The 25,311-nt window shown below is 46.6% G+C and overlaps 1 protein-coding gene across 2 annotated transcripts in view; it reads right to left on the minus strand.

Annotated features, from left to right (window-relative positions):
• Positions 1–25,311, minus strand: part of SH3BP5 (SH3 domain binding protein 5) — a 76,870-nt gene that overhangs the window by 23,531 nt on the left and 28,028 nt on the right. For both annotated transcript variants that reach the window (XM_072792847.1, XM_072792846.1), the window contains exon 3: positions 25,107–25,235. In XM_072792847.1, the coding sequence (XP_072648948.1) occupies positions 25,107–25,235 (129 nt within the window). The remainder of the gene's footprint in view (positions 1–25,106; positions 25,236–25,311) is intronic.

A 25,311-nucleotide genomic window follows, 5' to 3' on the forward strand; every position in this document is an offset into this window, starting at 1 on the left:
AGGCGAGGGGGGCATCCACGGACTCTAACTACATCTCATGACAGTTCTTTGCACTCGTCAGGAGCTGCTGTTTCCTGTGAGGATGGAGAAGCCTAGAGTGGGCATATGAAGAACTGGGATGTCAGAAGAGAGGACGGCACTTCCTCCCCTCAGCCACGGCTAGGGAATCAAAGGCTAGCAGCTGTGAGGCACTCCTGGAGCAAAGCTCTGATCCCCTACTTCTTCCTCTCCAGTGGACCGACTGGCCCTCACCCCTGAGCGCTGCCCCTGCAGGCACAGCCCTCCCTACTGGCAACCGTGCACAGAGCTGCCAGCAATTCCAGGGTCTCCTCTCCAGAGAGATGGGCCCTCCAACACCAGGTGGACAAACTGGCCCCCCTGTGCAGCTCTCCAACCCCCAGGGACCCCAGCTCTTATCAGACCACAGTGCCAAGAGATGCCTTGGTGGCTGAGTGGTTGAGGACCTGCCTTTGGCTCAGGGCGTGAACCCAGGGTCCTGGGATCGAGTTCCACAACAGGCTCCCCACAGGGAGCCTGCTTCCCCCGCTACCTATGTCTCTGCCTCTGTGTGTGTGTGTCTCTCATGAATAAATAAAATCCTTAAAAAGAGACAGATAACCACAGCGCCAACAAAAGAAATCTTCCCAAGCCCTGCACAGACCTGGACCTGATAGAACAGACAGTTGGGCCACTGTGAGGCAGCACACCACAGAGAACTCCAGAGAACTAGGAGCAACATGGTCTATTCCTGGCACTGGCAATGGCCATTGTCTTGAGTCTACAACCTTGAACAAGTCATTAGACTTCTCAGGCTGGAATGCCAAGGCCTCTACTAACTCCCAGGGAGCCTTGTCTTCAGTACTGAGGATACATAATTACAGGACTCACAAGGTCATTCCAGAATGTGGTTCTGGCTTCAACAGGTGCAAACAGTCAGTCAGCAGACAAATTAACCCCTGAGCTATTTTGCTTCTGCCATCAGCATTTGTTGTGCATGTCTGCAAATCTTCCAAAATAAAAAGTTAACAAAATGGTCTCTCGAGGCATGTTTCCATCAGCTATCATTTTGCTCTTTATCTACCACATAGTTCTTTCTGTAAACTCAAAGCTATGTCACTGGGTTGAGCAACAGCATAATACAAGGGCAAAGGGGAGGTCCACACTGTCAAGTTAAAATAGAACAGCTGTGTCAAAAAAAAAAAAAAGAACAGCTGTGTCAGGTCAAATACTTTAAACCAAGAGTAAGAAAGACATTTTTAATACAGCTGAGGAAATCTGAAGGAGGATCAGGTACTGGAGGATATTACAAGAACTTTAATTTTCTTAGGTGTGAAAATGTGATCTCTTATAGATTTTTATCTATTAGAGATAAAATATGTAAGTATTTGTGGTTGAAGTTATATCATATCTGAATAGTTTCAAAATAGGAAAACACGAGAGGAGAGAAGATGTGATTGGCAAGATGTTAGCTGCTGGTGCTGGTGAAGGGTACAAGGCGCTCACTGAGTATTCTCTCTGCCTTGCTACAGACTTGTAAATATGCCATCATAAAAAGTGGTGTGGGGGGATCCCTGGGTGGTTCAGCGGTTTGGCACCTGCCTTTGGCCCGGGGTGTGATCCTGGAGACCCAGGATCGAATCCCACGTCAGGCTCCCTGCATGGAGCCTGCTTCTCCCTCTGCCTGTGTCTCTGCCTCTCTCTCTCTATCATGAATAAATAAATAAAATCTTTAAAAAAAAAAAAAGTGGTATAGGGTAGCCCGGGTGGCTCAGCGGTTTAGCACCGCCTTCAGCCCAGAATGTGATCCTGGAGACCCGGGATCGAGTCCTATGTCGAGCTCCCCGCATAGAGTCTGCTTCTCCCTCTGCCTGTGTCTCTGCCTCTCTCTCTCTCTCTCTCTCTCTCTGTGTGTGTGTGTGTGTCTTTCATGAATAAATAAATAAAATCTCTTTAAAAATTAAAAAAACAGGGATCCCTGGGTGGCGCAGCGGTTTGGCGCCTGCCTTTGGCCCAGGGCGCGATCCTGGAGACCCGGGATCGAATCCCACATCGGGCTCCCGGTGCATGGAGCCTGCTTCTCCCTCTGCCTGTGTCTCTGCCTCTCTCTCTGTGACTATCATAAATAAATAAATAAAAATTTAAAAAAAATTAAAAAAATAAAAAGTGGTAAAGAAATGTTTTTTGAAGACTTGGCTATTTACCTGCCCCATAATCACACAACTCAAGAAAATGTTACTCGCCAAAAAGACAGAACGAAGGTTATCTGTCAAAAGTTGTCCTCACTAAAGACTAAATTTAAGTGAAATAATCAAACCAAAGAAAAACCAGTAAGATTGCCAAGGAGGCCAATAGAGAGAATGTTGTACAAGCAAGAATAGGTCTCCAAGGGCTCCCAACCTCTCAGAGCCCACCCCACCCATGTTTAAGACGCATCAGAATGTAGGGGTCCAACACTGGCCTCCCAACACCCTGTTAATGGCCAAACCGGTCCAGCTGTGTATCTCTTCTGCTATGAATTAAAGCCCTCAGCTCTTGGGCAGCCAGGATGGCTCAGTGGTTTAGCGCGGCCTTCGGCCCAGGGTGTGATCCTGGAGACCGGGGATTGAGTCCCATGTCAGGCTCTCTGCATGGAGCCTGCTCCTCCCTCTGCCTGTGCCTCTGCCTCTCTCTGTCTCTCGTGAATAGATAAATAAAATCTTTTAAAAAAATAAAAGCCCTCAGCTCTGGCAGAGACAGGAAAAAAAAATACATAGACTCACTTGCCACAAAGCAGTTATTAGCTCAAAGCACTTGCAAGGCAGACTGAAACCAAACTGCAGGGACCTGGCTAAGTCCTGCCCCTCCCTGCACACCACTTCTATTGCCCTGAGGAAGAACAGAGGAACTCGGGCAAGGGTGTTCATTAAATCCTACTGAGTGCCAGATGCCCCCCACACAAGGTATTCTCACCTCTAGCCCTGCTGGTTTTCTGTTTTTTGTTTTTTTAAGATTTTTTTAAGATTAAGATTTTCTTTCTTTATTCATGAGAGACACAGAGAGGCAGAGACCCAGGCAGAGGGAGAAGCAAGCTCCATGCAGGGAGCCTGATGCGACACTCAATTCCAGGACCCTGGGATCATGCCCTGAGCCAAAGGCAGACACACAACCACTGAGCCACCCAGGCGCCCCTGGTTAAGTTAGTATTGAGCCCATGTTACATCCAAAGAAATGGAGGTTAAGAAAATGGTCCAAGGTCACACCCTAGAAAGAAAGGACACAAGACTCAAACCCAAGCCCTCTGGCTCCAGCAACCTGGGGAGGAAAAGCACACAGAGCCCTATATTGCTCTACTTCTCCAGTGGTAAAGCTTACAAAGCTTACAAAACAGATTCCCTAGATCTGGACGAGAAATCACAGGACCCTCTGGGCCACCCTCAGTTCGGTAAACAATCTCCTCCACACCATCTGCACACCCACTCTGCAGAGCCCTGTGGCCAAGAGGTTTTCTCTGTAGAGCATCCAAAGGCTTGACAAGCCCTGCCCGAGCTCCCCTCCCCCCATGTTCTGCATCTGCACCGAGGAACAAATGCGCCCTAAGGAAACCTCGGCAGATGTTTCCAGCATCGGTTCTTACCCAGATTATTTCACAAACTTTCCAACTCATCTCCTAGCTTCCAATCTCACAGAGCCAATTGAAACCCCACATGGTATCAATTTAATCTCACACAATTGCATTTAGGACACCTGGTGATCTTTCTGAAATACACATCTAATGACATCACTCTCTAACACTCTCCCCACCCCCAACACAACTTGGCCATAGCCCAGGTTCTCACTTCCCATCCACCCAGAGAGGCCCAACCCCTCACCATTCCTTCAACACTCTCATTCTTTTTTTGTCCCATTCCCTCTGCCAGCAACACACACCCTTCCTCCTTGTCTCCACCTCGCTACTTCTATTCATCCCTTAAAACCCATCACAAACATCCCATTTTCTGTGAATTCTTTTTTCACTACAGCACGCTGAGCTCATTTGTTAATCATACCCTCTTTTTTTTTAGGACAAAAACAACAATAACAAAAACAGTTCTTGTCATCCCTCAGCCTCTTCCTTGGAGTGAACAGCCTTATTCCAGGACTTATAGGTTTCCCTCCTTTTCTCAACTCCCATTAATAAGTTTTCCAACACTTGATGGAGAACTCATTCAGATTGACCTGCACTGCCCCACAGCAGCTGGGCACACAAAAGTCTGCAGGACAAAAGCTTCTTGAGGGCAGGAGCTGTGGTTTATATTTTAACACTCACAAAGACCAGCGAGGAGATGAACACACATCCCCGCCCAAAGCCACTCTCCCAGGCACACTTGGGTTATATTGTCCATCGCTGGCTCCTGAATCCCATTTGGCCAAGGAAGGCCATGATCATACTCTGCTGACATGGGAAGGCAGACTAATTAGTGCAGACTAATTAGCAGTCTCCAGTTGATTGGGTCAGGGGATACCCACCATTACCAAAACAATGACGACTCCAATTCCTGCAAATCACATTCAGAACTAATTCAAAGCACATTAAGAAATGAATCTAAATAATAATCATAAAAATAATAAAAATTAAAAATAATTAAAAATAAATAAAAATAAATGAATCTAAGGTGACATAGATAAGCCATGACAAAGAAAGACATCATGAGATCACCACAGGGTGGTGAACTCTGGATTCCAGAGCTGGCCAGAGCTTCACCTGCCCTCCTTACCATCTTCCCACTTGCTGGGCATACCATGTGCCAAACTTCCACGGGCTACCTATGCTCCACCTGTCTCCATCTGGAGGCTGCTTTCTAAAACGACTAAAATAAATGGGTTCAAAGTCCTTAACATTCCTCCTAACCCCTGAGACATGAAACAAAAGAAATAATGGGAGTATCTGTTGATGGCCCCTCCCCACCAAGCTGGGATCCATAAAAAGAAGTTCTCAAGTGGAGAGCTTCCTTATATCGGCCAGCACTAGTCTCCACAGCCAGCACCCCACAGCCACTTGGCTTCTCTCCCATGAGTCTTCCATTAACATAAGCAGTGGACACACCCATTCTAAACAAAGCGATTCCCTTAACACTCATTCCACCCTGGAGTGGATGGTTGGGAAGAAGGTTCTTACGGCTTTCTATACTTGGTCTGGAAGACTGAGAGAAGCTCACGGAGGGAGCCTGAAGGGAAATGAGGAAGGAGAGGCAACAGTTGGACAGTTCAACACCAGGACCACCACTATGTGCTAAGTGACTGGCCAGTCCCCCAGACTAAGGACCCTTGGAATTGGTGAGACAGCAGAAGAGGGCCAGGAACCGCAGTGTCTCCTTTCTGCATAGTGCATGGAATTTCTATGACCTCTACAGCAGCATAACCAGTGACCCAGGAAGCCTAAGAGGAGCAAGGAGTGTGTTACTGAATTTTTTTTAATTCCCAAAAGTTAGCCTAGCAGCCTGTGACTGCAGTTGTGGAAGAAATATGCGTTTAATTAAAGTACCAAGCTAGGGTACAAATGATGAGCCACAAACAACTCCCTTGTGGTCAATCTTGTAATGCGCCTTGTGATTTTTTTCCTTCGGTGGCTCACACAATCAGATTAATGTCTCTCTGGGCACAATTATCCTTGGACATGCCCATTTACATGATGTGAAAACTCACTTGAATAATGACCTAACACTATACCCTACATTGCGGGGTGTGAATGCCATCCTCTCAAGATCTACATAATTCCCCCTTCTACTCTACCTTGCCTCCTCCAAGCTAAAAGATAGATTACCCAGGTCCCAGTGGGTCTCCAGAAAATTTGTTTCTGGGTGAAATCTTGCCCTCTCTGAATTCACAGGACCAAATTTCTATACTTATTTCAGCTGTCTGCCGCATTACAAGGCAGTGGATGTGGAAAAACACTTGGAAAGCTGCCCAACATTTGAACATACGGACACGTCTTTTGAATTATTCTGCTCTTCAGAGTCTTCTCAAGATGACAAACTCTCTGAACACAGCAACCATGTTCTGTACAGCTGTGAGCCACCACCAACAGGACAGTGAGGAATGTGCACTTAGAACCATGGAAAGGTCACTTTCAATCCCTTCTTGAGCCAAAGACCTTGACTACCCCATCCCACCTTCTTGGAGCTTCAGGCTTCCCCGGGTCACTTGGCACCATTCATTGCCAGGTAACTTAAGTACAGCCAGAGGGACAACTGATTCACTGAAATATCAAACCCCCTCCTCCAGCCCATCTTCTGCCTTTGGAGCAGCATGGCTTGATTTTAATTTCTACCTGTGGTAAGACCTCCCAAGGAATTCAAGGTCGGGGAGATACGAATGAAAATGAGGACTTGGGGGCACCTGGGTGGCTCAGTAGTTGAGCGTCTGCCTTTGGCTCAGGTCCTGATCCCAAAGGCCTGGAATCAAGTCCCACATCCAGCTCCCCATAGGGAGCCTGCTTCTCCCTCTATGTCTCTGCCTCTGTTTCTCATCAATAAAATTTTTTTTAATTTTAAAAATTAAAAAAAAATGAGAACATAAATAAGAGGGAGCACAACCTAGCTCCCTGCTTTGCTCATTATCTGTAAAAGCTAGGGGGTCAGCTATGAGACAAGGTAAAGATACCCATGGGGCCACAGCCAGCAGACCCCAGCAGGAGCAGGCTGTCAAGAAGAATGATGGGACATGAGAGCACAGGCATTCGGGGCCCCTCTGGCCACTGGAGCCCGTGCCACTTCAAGTCACCTAGGGATCTCTGAAAAAGACAGGGATGGCCTCGGTAGCAGCTGGGCCCCCAGCTCTGGGAGGCAAGGGCAACACTAGCTGGCCTGACAGGGGTGCTCCAAGCAAGCTGGGGCTCCTGGCAATCCACCGCTCCCCCTCAACCTTTCCACTTGGTACTGCCAAGCAAAGCTGCTCTGAGGCCTCAGGACCTCTCCCAGCTCTAAGGGGTCAGAAACAAACTGCAGCCAATAAAAGAAAGAAAAAGGAGAAGACAACCAGTGGAAGAATCCAAACGTCCCAGAGCCAAGACGATTATGCCTTAGCCTGTGTAACTCAATCCCAAGCATCCCTCCTTCCTTCCATCAAGCATTCATTTCACCTTTACTACGTGCCATGAAGATTTGCAAAAGATAAGCCATTTCTGTCCTCAAGGCACTCAGGTTTCTAGGACAGGGTTCTTAGCCCTTGGTGTGGCGGTCAGGAACACAGACTTGGACCTCAGATGTCCTGGGTCAAGTCCTGGCCAGGCCACCCACTGGCTGAGTGACCCGAAGCACTTTAATTCTCTGTGCCTCAGTTTCCTCATCTGCAAAATGCAGGTTACAACAGAAGCTACCTGATGAGGTTGCTGTGACGAGTGAGTTAACACATGCAAAGTGCTCAGAGAAGGCACCCAGAAGGCCGTATGGAAGGGTCGGCTGTAACGTAAGCAAGCGGTATGAGTGTTACTCACTCACAGTTTTTTTTTTTTTTTTTAAAGATCTTATTTATTCATGAGACACAGAGTACTTGCTCACAGGACACAGGTGACCTTTAAGGGAAGCTGATGAATACCTCGGAATTAGGTTTATGATTTACACACCCATGCACGCAGGTTTTCAGAGGATGACATTGGTAGCTTTCGTCCAATTCTCCAACAAGCAAAGCTGAAGGAAGCTTAGTGAGGCGGGGGATCTCACCGGCCCATGGCCTCAGTGTAAGCAGGCAGAGGTAAAAGCCAAGTAGTGCCGCCCAAGAGAACTTTCTGCAATGACAGAAATGTACTCTATGTGCGCTATCCCCAAATAGTGGCCATCAGCCACACGAAGCTCCTGGGCATTTGAAACGTGGCTAGGAGACTGGAGAACTGAACTTTTAGTTTTATTAACTGTATTAATTTGCCGTTAGGTAGCCACATGTGGCTAATGGCTCCCACTCTGAACATCACAGAGCTAGTCAGGGCGCAGAGGAAAACATCGCAGGCAGAGCACGGGATGCGCAACAATGCAAAACACTGGGGGACGCGTTCAGAAGCTGAGAGCACAGCAACAGGATGTACCCAGCAACTGGGGGTGGCGGTGAGGCGGGGCACAGGGTGCAGCACGGAGAACACGGGTGCCAGAGGATGAGCGCCAGAGCAGACCGGAGAGCCCCGTGCGCCGCCCTCAGACCCGGACCTGACGCTGGCCACGCACAAGCTGTGCTGGATGGCTCAGGGTGCTCCAGAGATGTGGGCCAGAAGGACGTGTACTCAGGCGCACCTCGTTCTGTGGCGCCTCACTTTACTGAACTTCAAAGATATTGCCTTTTTTTTTTTTTTTAATAAATTGTAGGCTTGTGGCAACCCAGCATCAAGCAAGTCTATCAATGCCATTTTTCCACAGCATCTGCTCACCTCATGACTCTGCCACATTTTGATAATTCTCAGAGTATTTCAAACATTTTCATTATCATATTGAATTGCTATCATCTCGAGATAAAACTTGATCGGGTGAGGAGTCAGTTGCTTCTCAGGGACATGCAAAGAAAGTGTTTCTTGAGATGGCATCTACTCCTGGTGAAGATGCTCGGAACACTGTTGAAATGACAACAAAGGATTTGGAATATCTCATAAATTCAGCTGATAAAGCGGTGGCAGGGTTTGAGAGAAGCGACTCCAATTCTGAAAGGAGTTCTACTGTGGTTAAAACGCATCACATGCTATAGGGAAATTGCTCATGAAAGGAAGAGTCAATCAATGTGGCAAATTTCACTGTCATTTTAAGAAATTGCCCTGGCCATCCCAGCCTTCAGCAACCACCACCCCGATCAGTCAGCAGCCATCAGCATTGAGGCAAACGCTCAATGAGCAAAAACATTACAACTCACTAAAAGCTCTGATGATAGTTGCACTTTTTTTTTTTTTTTAGCAATAAGACATTTTTTAAATTACAGCATGTACTTTTTTTAGACATCATGCAATTGCACATTTAATGTAAACAGTTTTTACAGGCAGTGGGAAATTAAAAAATTCATTTGACTTGCTTTATTATGACATTCACTTTATTGCAGTGGTTTGGAACCAAACCTGCACAATCTCCGAGGTCTGTTTACAGAGAAAGATTTATTTTAAGTAATCAGCTCATGTAATTATGGTGGCTGGCAAGTCCAAGCTCTACATGCTCAAGACTCCGAGAACAGGCAAAATTTCAAATCCAAAGGCCATCTGCTACAGAATTCTCTCTCAGAAGCACCCAGGTGGCTCAGTCAGTTGAGCATCAGCTCTTGGTTTCAGCTCAGGTCATGATCTCAGGGTTGTGAGATCAAGCCCCACATCAGGTTCCATGCTCAGCATGGAGTCTGCTTAAGATTTCTCTCTCCCTCTGCCCTTTGCCCCACTCACTTTCACTCAAATAAATAAATCTTAAAAAAAAAAAAAAGAAAAAAAGATTCACTCTTGTTTGGAGGTGGTCACTCTTTTGTTCCATTCAGGCCTTTGACTGATTGGATGAAGCCCACCCATATTATGGAGGACAATCTGCTTTACTCAAATCTATCTGTTTAAATTTAAATCTAATAAACGCCCTCATAGAAATATTCAGGATAATGTTTACCTGGTCACTGTGTGACCCAGCCAAGCTGACACATAAAATTAACTACCGCATGCACTAAAGTTTTTGGAGAACTACCAGCAGAACTAAGTCTAACAAGATTCGGTTGGGAGGCAGTGGAGATGGGTGGGGGAGGGGCACCAGAAGGCAGGAATACCAAGGGAAAGGCTATTTCAGTCTTCTAAGCCAAACGTCAAGGCTTCTACCAGAGAGGTGGCAATGGGAAATGAGTCATTTAATCAGCATTTGTTAAAAGAAAGTATGAATGGATTCTGTGACTTGACAAAACACATACACACAATGACACCTTCTTGGGAGCTACGATGTCCTCATAGGTCTCTGACCCAATATAAAGGACAGGAAGTTTCTCTACACACCATAAAGGGAGGGAAATGACATAGCAGAGAGAAACAGGGTTTACTGCATTTCCCTACTCCCAGGAGTCCTTGGCCTCCTCTGTGGGTCACACCTGCCCACCTTTAATTCTTTCCAACCCAGAGCCTTTCTAGAAGATAGGTAAACCACAGCCCAGACATAGCACCATTAGTTAGCTGCCTCCCAATATCTACCCCTCCCCTCCATCCTTAGAAACAACCCTGCTAGCTAAAAAAAACAACCACTCTAAGCCAAGCCACCCGTGCAGCTACTCACAACTATGTGACTAGGTTCCAGCAATGAAATGGAAGCAGAGTATTGTCTGAGAATTCCAATCAGACTCTTTAAAACAGAAGAGGCATATGTCCCTTCCCTGTTCCTCTTTCATCCCTTTTGCTCTGAAATGCAGATGTGATGGCTGGAGCTCCTGGAGCTATCTTGGACCATGAGGTGGCTTTGAGGCTGGGATTCATAGGATTGAGCAATACCTAGGTCACTGAGTCTCAGATGGAGTCACAGCACCAACCTAGATTGCCTACTTCAGGTCTTCTTCCAGGTGAGAGAAGGTACCCTACTGTGTGCAAGCCAGTTTTTTGGGCCCTCAGTCACTTGCAACCAAATGTAATTCCTGGCTGATATAAGAGGAGGTTGTTATTTTGTGCAGAAGGCAATGCAAATTTCAGAATTCAGGCTACAGAACTTTATCTGTATATTTTCTTATGGCCTTAGGTGTTGGGATGAGGCCAGAAAGAAGAGGAATCTACAGAAACTCAATACAGTCCTTCATCTTATGATTTCCTTTCAACTGCTCCTCAAAGAACCCACTACAGATGCCTTCACAACCACCTTGGTTGAGTGCCCAGGTCAGTGTAAAACAGACCTCTTAGTCTCCTCTGTGTAAAGAGAACCTTCACTTAGTTGGCCTAACCCTGGGATGAAGAGACATAACACAAAAAATGAGAGAACCTCAGGAGACTTATATACCATGACTTTTAGAAATAAAACAGGCCCAGCATCTTCCCTGCACTTCAGTGCTTTGCCAAAGAGCTGGAAAATGTGCTTGAGGCTGGTAACGAATTAGTGAACAAATGGTATCCTTGTTTTACTTCCATTTAACCTATTTCTTCAAAATGAAGCATACAAAGGGAGGCTTCCTAAACATAGCTGATCATTGCCCTAAGTCCAGCAAAGAGGCAGTCTTTTCCCTGGGAGAATGTAAGTTCCCTGGTGCCTGGGAAAGTCTGAAATTAAAAAGTGAATAAACAAACATGAATAAATAATCAAAGTAACTAATAAAGATACTCAAGAATGGGGGGAAAGGGATACAACCTAGCAATTGCACTACTGGGTGTTTACTCCAAAGATACAAATGTAGTGATCAGGAGGGGCACCTGCACCCCAATGTTTATAGCAGCCATGTCCACAACAGCCAAAATGTGGAAGGAGCCATGATGTCCATCAACAAATGACTGGATTATGAAAATGTGGTATCTATATGCAACGGAATACAACTCAGCCATCAAAAAAAAAATCTTGCCATTTGCGATGTGGATGGAACTAGAGGGTATTATGCAAAACAAAATAAATCAATCAAAGAAAGATAATTACCATATGATCTCATTCATGTGGAATTTAAGAAACAAAACAGGATCATAGGAGAGGGAAAAAAAAAAGACGGATCAGAGAGGGAGACAAACCATAAGAGACTCTTACCATAGGAAACAAACCAAGGGTTGCTAGAGGGGAGCGGGGTGGGGGATGGGATAACTGGGTGATGGACATTAAGGAGGGCACGTGATGTAATGAGCACTGGGTGTTATATAAGACTGAGGAATCACTTAACTTTACCTCTGAAACCAACAATTATATATTAACTGAATAAAAAAAAAAAAAAAGAACGGGGGGAAGGGGAGAAAGTTTGAGGGAGACAGACACCAGGTAGTGCCTAGATAAGTCCGGGCAAAGAGTGGCTGAGGGACCCACATTCAGGAAGATCCTTCAGAAGAGACCTGGCTGGTGGAATTGGTCCACAGAGCCCTTCAGAGTTCTGTCCGGAGCTGATCGATGAGCAATCAACCATCAAGGTGGTAAAGTTGAGGGCTGGCAGTGATCATAGACTCCTAGCCACTTTTCTTAGAAACCTTATTTCAGGGCACCTGGGTTGCTCAGATGGCTAAGCATCCAAATCTTGGTTTTGATTCAGATTGTGATCTCAGGGTCATGAGATCGAGCCCAGCGTCAAGCTCCACACTCAGCTCAGAGTCTGCTTGAGATTCTTTCCCCTTCCTCTCCCTCCCGCTCTGCTCTTCCCCTGCTCCCATGCCCTCTAAAATAAACAAAATCAGAAAGAAAGAAAGAAAGAAAGAAAGAAAGAAAGAAAGAAAGAAAGAAAGAAAGAAAGAAAGAAAGAAAGAAAGAAAGAAAGAAAGAAAAAAAGAAAGAAAGAAAAAAAGAAAGAAAGAAAAAAAGAAAGAAAGAAAAAAAGAAAGAAAAAAAGAAAAGAAAAGAAAAGAGAAAAGAAAAGAGAAAAGAAAAGAAAAGAGAAAAGAAAAAAGAAAAGAAAAGAAAAGAAAAGAAAAGAAAAGAAAAGAAAAGAAAAGAAAAGAAAAGAAAAGAAAAGAAAGAGAAAGCCCATTTCTTCCTGGAAACCCTAGGCTTAGAAGTGTAGAACTATAGTGTGAGATGGTGAATACTCTAGGTTGTACTGAATACTCCTTCATTCATTCATTCACTGGTACCTTCCCAAGGCTACAGCTAAGGAACAGCACACAACAGGCATCAGAATCCTTCCCTCCATAGCAACACATGTTATGAATTCAGGAACCTGAGAGGGGGCGGCTGACTCCAAAACAACTTTATCCATCTGGCTGATGACTCAACACAGCTCCCCTCCTTTGTAGGCCTGCTAGATTTAGCAAATAAAAATATAGGACTGCCAGTCAAATTTGAATTTCAGGTACAGAATAACTTTTTTAGTTTCAAAGTCCCAAATATCACGTGACAGGATTATCCTTTAAAAAAAAAAAAAAAAGTATCTGGGATGCCCGGGTCGCTCAGCAGTTGAGCACCTGCCTTTGGCCCAGGGCATGATACTGGAGTCCCAGGATTGAGTCCCACATTGGGCTCCCTGCATGGAGCCTGCTTCTCTCTCTGCCTGTGTTTCTGCCTCTGTGTCTCTCATGAATAAATAAAATCTTTAATTTTTTTTAATTAAAAATAAATACCTGAAATTCAAATTTCACCGAGCATCCTGTATTCAAATCATGTGTGGCCCCTACCTCTGCCTGACACTCCCCAAGGACATCCCATCACACAGACGCGAACACCCTGCCTACCACCTGCTCGTCCCTCTTGGGAATGGGTGTGGTGGATTCCTCTGCACACACGTCGAGAAGCTCCTGCTGTGCCACGAACACGGAGCTGGAATCCAGAGTCCCACAACAGGAAGCAAAGCACCCAAAGGTAGGGAGGGTTTCTAAAGCAGAACTATGCAGAGGTCCAGAGTCCGCACATACACAAGCCTTCTCACGCATCCACTTCTTAGTGTGAGTGAGGCCTTCCGATTCTTCAGGGGAGATTTTCACGGGAGAGGGAGAGAAGAAGTCACATTGGGAGGGCAGCGGAGGGGAAGGCCACCGGGAGAGTAGAGAAGGAAAGCAGGGTGGGCAGAGGGTGGATCCCCAAGGCAACGCAAGGCAAGCCGACGAAGTGCTCAAGAAGAACCTCAGCATCTGTCCGGGACCAAACCTTGTTACCTGACAGCATAAAGATGCCTACCTGTGTTGACAAAGCTCGTGGCAAAAAAACATCCCATGCTCTGATTTTCTTGAGCTGAGCTATCGGTCACCCTGCCACTCCTTCCAGGGAGGGCTGGTGGTTTACGGGGAGTGGGGAGGAAGGGACGATCCTTAATAACACAATAAGTTTATCAAAGACCGAAGGAGAGAAAAGAAGAATATCCCAGGAGCCTCATGGTTTCAGATACAGTACAAAACTCCACATCCCCCACTAACTGCCAAACTGCAGTGACAAACCACCTCTGCTGGCTCCAGGCAGCATGTGGCCCACCAAGCGGCACTTACTGGCCATCAGCCGTGCTCCAGTAAAAGGCAAAGGGGACGAGGGACAGGAAACCGCCCCTGACAATCTTCCAACTTACAAGGTAACAGGGTAGGTGGTAATGCCTCCAGCTTCATACTGCTTGGCTGACGCCCTGTTGCAACCAGTCCCCCCACTGCTGGCAAGGCAGGAAAGGGTCAAAGCAAGCGGCCCATTGCACCACCAGAAGAAAAACATCTTAGCAATTCTCCTGCTCCAGCCCCAGCAGAGGATGCGTACTGCAGAGCCAGCCAAGCAGGGGTGCAGAGGCTGCAGTGACTGAGCCCTTCTGACTTGAGCCTCAAGGCCTCCCCCATGTCAGGAGCCTCTGACCTGGGTCAGAAGCTGCCAAATCCCCCCTACCCACACGGACCCCATCCTGGATCAAGCATCTAGGCTTCCAAAATGCAGCTGCTTCTTCGCCAGAACCTCCCAGCAGGACTGCGAGGCAGGATGCAGTCTTCCAGGCAGGGGAGAGTTAACAGTCCATTCTCCCCTGGCGCTGCGGCTGTAAATCACCAGGGGCTCTGCTCGGGGACAGGTGCCCCATCACTCACCGCCTGCCCTTAACGCGGACAGCAGGGATGACGAGCTTCCCGGGAACCAGCCTGGGGCCACCCGGCAGGAACATGATCAGGGCCCTGGGGAAGGACGTCACTGACCCAGACCTCCTCACCCGCAGCCCCCCTGAGAGCTGCCAGCAGGCCAGCCTGTGGCCCCGCAGAAATGAAAGTGACCAGGAAGAAGGAAGGCCCAAAGAAATTGTACTCGGGTCCCAGGAGGAGGAGGAGGGCATGCCACAAGGGGAAGGAGTTTCAAAGGGCCCCACATGGCTTGGAGCAAGTGCCTCACGGTTACCCCAGGGCAGAAGAGGCAGGGAAACTGCACAGAGGAGCTCTACATCTTCCTTTCGACCTTCCACAGCAGTTATTGCTGGAACCTGTCCCCTTAAGATGTGTCAGTGTGCAGGTCAGGCTTTGCAATAGTCATGAAATGCCTCAGAAGTGCCGAGCACTGGGCGGCAGCCAGAACCAGGGAGATGTGGGTTCACATCTCTGCTCATCTCTTCACAAGGTCGGTGATCTGGGATGCCACTTGGCCTCCTGGAGCCTCCCCTCCTGACTCCCTCCGTAGGACACACCAGTAACACCACCTTCAAGTCTGCTGGGCCGACAAGAGAGAACTGACCTAAGGGACCTACCACTGCAGGCCTGGGGACCTCATAGATCCTCAATACATAAGGACATGGCGGGGGGCGGGGGGAGACTTGAATAACCCAATTTCCTTAAACTTCAGTTTCCAGCTCTGCAGAACTTTAAAAAAAAATACCTCCCTCCTGCATGTAAAGCATTTAGAAAAGTACCCGGTACACAGAGTGTGCTAAAATTTCTCTCCTCTCCCCCTCCTTCCCTCCATCCTGAATCTCTGACTCTGTTCTCTCCACACACATGCTCCTAGGGAACTGTCACCTCCATGATGACTCCCAGCTCCTCTCACCTCCAACCTGTGACATTCCCACCACGGCCATTCCCATCACAGCTTTAACATTCAGGAGGGTGAACTCACCACCTCTCCCAAAGCTGGGTCCCCACTGCCCACTTCCTCATGGCATTCAGGCTACTCAGGTCAAAACCTTGGAGTTCCCTGTGACTCATTCTTGACCACTGGTCAAGCACTAAGTCTGTAAAAGCTTCTCTTCCTATTCTTTTGGCCTAAGCCACGATACCAGAAGGGTTTATGCAAAGGCCAAAGTCCCCTGGGCTCTAACACCAGTTTCAGCATCTATGGGAACAAATGGGAAAGATAAGTGACCCCCCACACACATAGCGCAGTACACATGGTGCCTAATATATAGTAGGATCTCAAAAGCTGGTGTCGCTATTAATGTAAGACTTAATATTTAGCATCAAGGTCTGATCACCATCTCAACATAACTCCCCACATAAAAGCCCACGGTGGCTGCTCTGCAGTTTAACCCAATCTGGAGGCCAGGCTGAGGCTGTCAGGTACTCCTTCAGCTGCCACCATTCCTTCCTCAACTGGTCCTTCAGTGCTCATGAGACTCCCTTTCCACAGCCCTCAGGCTGACACACTTACCCAGATTATGCCCACACTGACTTCTACCTCAGCTCTCGGCTCTTTCATCTTTTCTGCCCAGACTCTCCCTTGTACTTTGAGGCTCAGGTGCGTCTTTCTGCCTAGCCTTCCCCCACACTCCCACCCCCTAAAGTGACCTCACTCCACCGCCTTCTTCCACACAATGTCTACACCCGTGCCATGTGGTTCGGTTCTCTAACAAATGAGCCTCCCCATTGGGTGAGTACAAATGATTCTCATTATTCACGGATTCCATATTTGCAAATTTGCCTACTCTCTAAAACTCATTCAAACCCCTAAGTCAATATTTATAGCACTTCCAGGATCTGGATGCACACAGAGTAGCAAAACAGTTCAGTCACTCAACATGCACATTCCCAGCTGAAGCCTAACAAGGCAATATCCCGCCTTCTTGTTGCAGCTCTCCTATTATAAACAACTGTCCACCCCTGTCTACTTAGTGCATTTCTCACATTTTTGTGTTTTGTTTAATTCAGCTGTTTAAATTGGACCCCAAGCCTAGTGCTGAAGTGCTGGTTAGTATTCTAAGTGCAAGGCAGCTATGATGTGCCTTATGGAAAAAATACGAGTTTTACATAACCTTCATTCAAGCATGAGTCACGGTGCTGTTGGCCACGAGTTTAATGTTAATGAACCAACAATAGGGTACATGTAGAAAACGGAAGAGGAAATTTGCAGATCCCTACAAGAGGCTGCTCCAGTAAGTGCTAAAGTCAAGTCCATAGTGCATGAGAAAGCTGCAAAAAAGTGGCTAAATCTGTGGACTCCATTTGGTACTAACGCATGCGAGATCATGACCAACTAAAAAAGCATGGTGGGCAACACTGTGTGATGCTAAAAAGCCAAGTACATTTATTATCAGGTCACCCAGGGTCAGGAAAATGTTCGACCCTCCTTAGCTAGTGTTTTATGATCAGGAAGTACTGTATGTAGTTACTATAAGAACTAGGTATTAAAATAAGCTGTCTTTGTATTTTTTAAAGATTTGAGAGAGAGAGAGCACACATGTAAGCACCCACAGTGGAGAGAGGGAGAGAGAATCTCAAGCAGGCTCCACACTGAGTACAGAGCTTGACATGGGGTTTGATCTCAAAATCCTGACATCACGACCCTGACAACCTGATCTGAAATCAAGAATATGTCACTTAACCAACTGAGTCACCCAGGCGCCCCTAAAAACAGTGTCTTTAAAGACAAATATACATGAAAGAAAGTTATGTATGGATCAGTTGATGAAAATGTGACCAGAGGCTCTCAGAATCCTGACCCTCCCTCTATTTCCCCTAGAAGCAATGCCTCAATAGAATATCTAACAACCTGTGAAAGCAAGGGAGACAAAGGCAAAAATGAACTATGGGGACTTCGTCAAGATGAAAAGCTTCTGCACAGCAAAGGAAACAGTCAACAAAACCAAAAGACAACTGAAAGAATGGGAGAAGATACATGCAAATTATATATCAGATAAAGGGCTAGTATCCAAAATCTATAAAGAACTTATCATACTCAATACCAAAATAATCCACTCAAGAAACGGGCGGAAGACATTTCTCCAAAGACAACACACAAATGGCCAACGGATACATAAAAAAAAAAAGTTCCACATTACTCGGCATCAGGGAAATACAAATCAAAACCACATTGAGATACCACCTCACACCAGTCAGAATGACTAAATGAACAAGTCAGGAAATGACAGATGTTGGTGAGGATGTGGAGAAAGGGGAACCATCGTACACTGTTGGTTGGTGGGAATGTAAGCTGGTGCAGCCACTCTGGAAAATAGTATGGGGTTTCCTCAAAAAGTTGAAAATAAACCTGCCCTATGACTCAGCAATTGCACTGCTAGGTATTTACCCCAAAGATACAAAGGTAGTGATCCAGAGGGGCATCTGCACCCTGCAGTTTATAGCAGCAATGTCCACAATAGCCAAACTATGGAAAGAGCCCAGATGTCCATCAAAGATGAATGGATAAAGAAGATGTGGTATATATATCCACGGAATATCACTCAGCCATCAAAAAAATGAAATCTTTCCACTTGCAACAACATGGATGAACTACAGGGTATTATGCTAAGCCAAATAAGTCAATTAGAGAAAGACAATTGTCATATGATCTCACCCATACATGGAATTTAAAAAACAAAACAGAGGATCATAGGGGAAGAAAAGAAAAAACAAGATGAAATCAGAGAGGGAGGCAAACCGTAAGAGACTCTTAATCATAGGAAACAAACTGAGGGGAGGGGAGAAGAGTGGGGGAATGGGGTGACTGGGTGATGGACATTAAAGGGCACATGAAAAAAAAATAAAAAATAAAAAATAAAGGGCACATGATATAATGAGCACTGGGTGTTATATGCACCTGATGAATCACTGACCTCTACCTCTGAAACCAGTAATACACTATATGTTAATCAACTGAATTTAAATAACATTTTTTTAAAAAGATACCTCTCTAATTCAATATTGATAGTGGAATATTACTACCGTGAATGATGACAATGGACTGTAATCAGCCGTGCCTTACAATCACCTTGCTTGTATGTGTTGATGGGGTTCCTGGAGGATATAGACCAAATTTTCTGCTCCACAATGGCCAGCACAGACCAAGGGAAGATACTCAGAAAATACTTTGAGAAACTCTTTTATTCCTCCAATCCACTAGCCCACTGTAATCCATAGTCTCCACACTTCAAATCTGATCAGTAACAAAGATTCTACTTTTGCCCAGAACTTCCCACCCCACACACACTTTTGTGAGACTAAGAGCAGAATACCAGCTCCACAGTCAGGCTTTTTGTTCTGTTCTTGACAAGAGGCTAACATAGGGCCTGACAACTGGCAGGAATCCAGTAAATATCCATTAAATTTTTTAAAATAATAATTTAGAAGAAAAAAGAATACCTGAACAAGTAGAGAGAGTAATAACCCATCCTTGACATATCCTTGAGTCCATGTCCCAACTTTGTGGAAGCTGGCCCTCTCTTTCTCCACTTACAGAGGGTCTTCTGCAAACAAAACCAACAGTCTAGAATTTTCTAACAAAGACTACAATGTTCTGTTCCTCTATGATTAACATAAGAATTCAAGGGACTATCTGATGCACTTGACCTATTTCATCTCATGGGAAACATGACTCTCCCTGTCTTTGAGGCCTTCACTATATTGTCTGTTAGGGCTTAGAGCACTTGTGATTAGTGAAGAAGTCAGATACCACCCCCCCTCATCATTTTTGATCCTCTGGCATGTTTTACCCCCACAAACAACTCAGTAGTTACTTGGCTGCCTGGGGTCATCCTCCTATTCTCAAATGCTTGACATTTTATGTATCTCCTCCCAGCCAGCACAGGACTGTTTCTTCCATCCAGTGATTTCTGGCGTGGTGGTCTTTTGTTTCTAAGGCAACAGATTCACCATAGAGACACAATATTTGATAGCAAATACATCTGGAATAATAACTTAGATTCTTTTTCTTTGATCCAAATGTTTTACATGTTCTAATTTATTAATCACCACGGTAAGTTGCAAAAATGGCTACAATACTTTGAGTGCTTTGCAGTAGAGTTTCTTTTTTCCCCACCTCTCGAATTTGGGCTGACTCTACCCAACAGGACATTAACAAACGTGATGTAGCAGAGGCTTGAAGAGGGCTTGCCCTTTTTCTTCCTGGAATCCCAACACTAGCCTTTTCAACCTGGAAGCCCTCACTAGCCTTTGGATAAGACTCATGTGGTCCAGTCACCCGGGAAGCCTTAGCTGACCACCAGCCAAGTGCCTGACAGATAAAGCCATCTGAGACCAGCCAGTCCCCAGGCAACCCACCAACTGATTACACATGTATAATCGGCAGCCAAGCCTGAGATCAGAAAAACCATCCAGCAAAATTATGAGCCAAGTAAGTGTTTTAGGCCACTAAGTTTGGAGTGGTTTGTGTCACAGCAAAAGCTAACATACACGACTCCATTTTACAGATGAAGAAACTGAGGCACAGAGATTAAGTAACCTACTAAAGTCCCACAGCTATTAAATGGTAAGTTGGTATTCAAACCCAAGAGGCCAGGCTTTGCCAGTGGTCCGACAGCCAAGTCACTCCACAAGCTTCAAATATCTTCCCACCTGCCGACTTCCCCAAAGGAGCTTATGTGTAGGGCATGGACTTACATGGCCCCATAAACACAGGCAACTTTCAGCACCAAATAACCTTCTTTATTTTGCATTTATGTTGCTCTTCAGGTGTGCAAAGTCTTCTGACACATGCCAGCCATGAAAAAAACAGTAAGAGTTGCCCAAATTTTCACTGATGGATGAATGGAACAAAATGTGGTATATCCATACAAAAGAATATTACTCAGCCTCAAAAACGGATGAAATTTTAAACACATGCTACAACATGGACAAACCCTGAAGATGTTAGACGAAGTGAAATAAGCCAGTCACAGAAGGGCAAATACTGCATGATTATATGGGGTATTTATTCATAGAGACAGAAAGTAGAACCATGGTTGCCAAGGGCAAGGGGGAAGGAGGAATGGGGCACTGGCGTCTAATGAGTCAAGAGCTACAGTTTGAGAAAATGAGAAAGTTCTGGAGATGGATGGCGGTAGGGGTAGTCCCACAATACGAATGTACTTAATGCTGCTCAACTACACATTTCCAAATGGCTCAAATGGCAAAACGTTCATTCTATATAGTTTACCACACTTCTTTAAAAAAAATAATAAGTATGGGTGGGTGCTTGGCAGTCTCAGTCAGTTAAGCGTCTGCCTTCGGTTCAGGTTTTGATCTCAGGGTCCTGGGATAGAGCCCCACATCAGGCTCCATGCTCAGTAGGAGTGCCTACTTCTCCTGTGATCTCACTCTCTGTCCACTCATGCTCTTGCTCTCTCTCAAATAAATAAATGAATATATATTTTTAAAGAGTTTATTTATTCATGAGAGACACACAGAGAGGCAAAGACATAGGCAGAGGGAGAAGCAGGCTTCCCTGTGGGGAGCCCAATGAGGGACCCAATCTCGGGGCTCAAGGATCATGCCCTGAGCCGAACGAAGGCAGATGCTCAACCACTGAGCCACCGAGGCAACCCATAAATGAATCTTTAAAAATAATAAGTGTACGGAATGGCAGTGCTAAAAATGACAGGCCTAGGACCACTGCTAGACAAGTTAGAGCCCCGGGAGCAAAGCAAGCAAGAAATACTCAGCCACTCGGGCTCAGAGTCACATGGCTCCACTCTGTCAGAATGTCCTGGACCCACCACACAACTGAGGGCTGACAGCTATGTCAAGGCTGCCTTACAAACAAGCTCCAGCTCAAAGACAAAACCCCTCAAAGCCATCAAAGCTAGTTCCCTGCCCCAACTCCAGCTAGTCATGGGCGGGGAGGGGGGGCGGGCTATGTTCTATTTCCTCTTGGCAAAATCTGGGGTGGGTTCTCACGATCACAAGACTGGATCGGACTCATTCTGATGTGACATCAAGAACAATAAAGTTAATGCAAATTTTGGATGAGCCAATAGAATTTCTACTGGCCCAACAATTTCAAACCTTTGTAAATTAAACTCTTTCTGGAAAACCAAGGTCTCTTCCTCATTGGGACTCTGGATGAATGGACATGGGCATTTGGACAGTATAAAACCACCACTACAGGATGATCTCTTATACAGAAAAAGAAAAAAAAAAAAAAGCTATACCTCAAATATTAACAGAAGATATGGGGACTTATTGTCTTTGTTTATTTTCAATTTTTTTTTTACAAGAAAGTTTTTTTAAGCAAGCTGAAACCTAAGCTCGTGCAGGGATCCTGCTGTCAAACATACGTTACCTCACTTAAGACCTAAAGACAACCTTACAAGAGAGCCAAGGCTGCTCCCATAACCATCCCTGCCGCATAGAAGAGGATGCAGAGGTTCTACAAACGCCACGCCTCAAGATACGCACTTGAGGCAGATGTTTTGAAGGCACCTCTCAGAGACCATCCCTGCTGTCCACAGCCCAAGGGGTCCATAAATATAGAAAGGAAGGGGCTGGGGATAAGAGAGGAAGAAAACAGGAAGCCCCGCTTGGCAGCCGCCCGAGAAGCACCCCACCCCCTTCACCATCAGGAAGGTCAGAGGATGCTGGTGCACAACAGCCTCAGCCACCTGGCCCGAGTCCAGACAGCCCACCATGTGCGCAGATGAAATGTGACATCCATGACCAGCCTCAGCCTTTGAGTGTCCTTCCAGTTCCTCGGCTATGGACCAACAAGGTCCCTTGGGGCTGAGGGGCAGGGGTCACTCTGGGCCTTCCCTCCCCCCCTTCTTCTTCCTGCCCCACCTGCAAGAAGCCAGGGGTTCCCTTAACAATCATCTCGGCCTCTGCTAGCTGACAGTGAGTCAGTCACCCCAAGGGTCTGGGGATAATCTCACGGGACCTGATGACTCAGTGGCTCACCCACAGAATTCCGTAATTGTCATAATCATTGTCCTCACCAGCCAAGAGAAGGAATGAGAGGAAGCAATGCCATGATTCACAGGTGCCCAGCAGCAGGACCCTGCCAACCCAGCTCCCTCCTACCTCTTTTTCCATCACAGAGGATTTGGGTATGGAAAAGACAGTGGTGGAAGATCTATCCCAGATGTATCACAGACAACTGGGGACCTACCCAGCATATGAGATTTAAATGAACCAAACCCAGACAAAGCTGGATTTGCCAGCCGTGTTCCTACCCCTCTGCTTATGTGGCCATGTAGCCAGTAACCTGAGAGTCAAGGGGCAATGGAGGAAACACTCAGAATGCTAAGGGCCTGCTGGTGGCCAGTCAACTCATTGTTCACTCATTTGTTCAGGTACTCCTCCTGGAGCTTCACTACTATAAACAAACAATCATGATTAGCTGAAGAGAGTGCTACGGAGAAATAGCAAGCCAAGGAATGAGGGATGGGGGTGCTGGAGATGGCAAGGCAGTTATTTAAATGGGGGGTACCTGGGTGGCTCAGTGGTTGAGCATCTGCCTTTGGCTCAAGTTGTGTTCCTAGGGTGCTGGGATTGAGTCCTGCATCAGGCTCCCTGCATGGAGCCTGCTTCTCCCTCTGCCTAGGTCTCTGCCTCTCATGAATAAATTTTTTAAATCTATACAAAAAATAAAATAATAAAATAAAATAAATGGTAGCCCAGGAAGGCCTTGTTGATAAAGTGACATTAGAACAGAAATCTGAATTTCACAAATTCTAGGGTTAAGACAATAGCAAACAGAGGGACCAGGAAATTCAGACTCTGAGGTAGGAGCACATTTGACAGGAGCACAGCAAAGGTGGACACCTCCTATCAGCTGGGACTGGGAACCTGACGGGCCAACCTCCACTGGCTCCTGGACACAAAGGTCCCTTTAGCCAACTCTGTGCAGCCAAGCTCAGGGACCAGGTGGAGAAGCCGTCTACCACAACTCCAATGGGCTATTTAACAAGCTACTCTTCATCATCCCATGGCATGGGCACATGGATGATTTTAACAAATATCTGTGGGCTCAAGAGAGTCAGAGGGCAATAAATTTAAGTGTTGAAGACTTTCAGAAAAAGAAATTTCATGACCTTCTCAGTATTCATCAATGTTTACATTACATTATCAGAAATCTCTCCTCAAACCTAACCCAAACCCTTCATACTGTAATTTTAGGTCAAGAATGCTGCTATTCTGGGCTACATGGGGCCAGGGGTGGCAACAAAACATCCCCAACTTGGGGTACACCTGAAAGATGGGTGGGACATGGGCACTTTGGGGAGGCAGTGCCTCAGGGTTCTGGAGCTTCTGGGGACTGGCCAGCACCTTTTGAGAAGGCTTCCTCTCCCTGGAAAGCTAGAGGCCTGGGTGGGGCCGCAAGAAAGGTAGAAAGAGGGGGTGGCTGCTCAGAGCTTGTTGCAGACCAACAGGTAATTGGCACTTAGATGTTGTACAACCCAGGTTAGCTGGCCAGGGGAGGAGGCAGGGACGAGGCAGCCATTCTATCTAGGAATAAGGCAATGGATCTGGCAGGTTCCAAACAGAAAGCTCAGCTCAGGGTTCAGAGTGTGAAACCCCAAAACAAAGCTGAGATCTCGGCAGAACCACCAAAGCATCAAGGGGATCCCCTGATGAGAAATTTGAGGGTTGCTTGGAGGCAGGGCAAAGGGGAACAACGTCCAACTCCTGGTCCTTGACCCTAATGGGTCTGATCTAAACATGTTCCTCGATTTCTGGGGCTTCATCTCTCAAGGGTTCACCCTCCCGTGATCTCCCCTACCACGCCCAACAACCTGCATGCGCACACAGTAGGTGCTCAAATACCTGTCACTCACACTTTCTTACCAGTAGAGACCACATTTTCCATCACATAAACACCCACCAGGGATACAGCCTACACCCCAGACCTAATCGCTTAGGCCTGCTTTGGGTGGCGATTCATACTGAAGCGACACAAGACTGGGAAGCCAGAGTGGGTGGAGGTATATGACAGCCCCTGCCCCAGGCCGGGTGAGTGTTGGAGGCTCTTTGCCTCCCCTATTCATGGGGCCTGGCCAACAGAGGCTGGAGGGGACACAGGCAGCACACCACAGCACATCCGTGGTGACAAAGGAAGACACACTGTGAAACCAGAACTAGGTCCCTGCCGCACCAGATGGCCCAGCTGCCCGGGGCGTGGATCTGGGCACCAACTCGGCAACCAGGTGGCACCCACTCACAGGGTCATCCAAATGCCAGCACCCACACTCTATTAATAGCATCAAGAGCTGGAATGGAGCAGCTTGTGGGGGGAGGGAAAAAATAAGAAGCGGTCTTCACATGCAGCTGTTCACAAAGTTGTGGTCGTTCTGCATCCCAGGGGACTCACGCTTCTACCCTTCAGCAGGGGACACGGACATCAGTAGGTGTACCCCAAACCTGCTTTGGGGCAGCAGGCAGTCAGGGGAGACGGTGCGCAGAGGTACCTTACCTGCCTCGCCACCCTCCGCGCCTCCCAGTAGGGCTTCGAGTCCTCCACGGCTTTGCCAATTTTCTTCACCAGTTCGTCCAGTTTGACGGTTGCTTCAACCAGAACAGAGCGGAACTTCTGACGAGCATCCTGCAGCCAGGAGAAAACAAAGAAACAGTTCGGGCTTACAAAGGAATCCGTGAAAATCCCCCTTCCCTAACCAAAA

Source organism: Canis lupus, chromosome 22, assembly GCF_048164855.1.
Source record: "Canis lupus baileyi chromosome 22, mCanLup2.hap1, whole genome shotgun sequence".
Classification (NCBI taxonomy): Eukaryota; Metazoa; Chordata; class Mammalia; order Carnivora; family Canidae; genus Canis; species Canis lupus.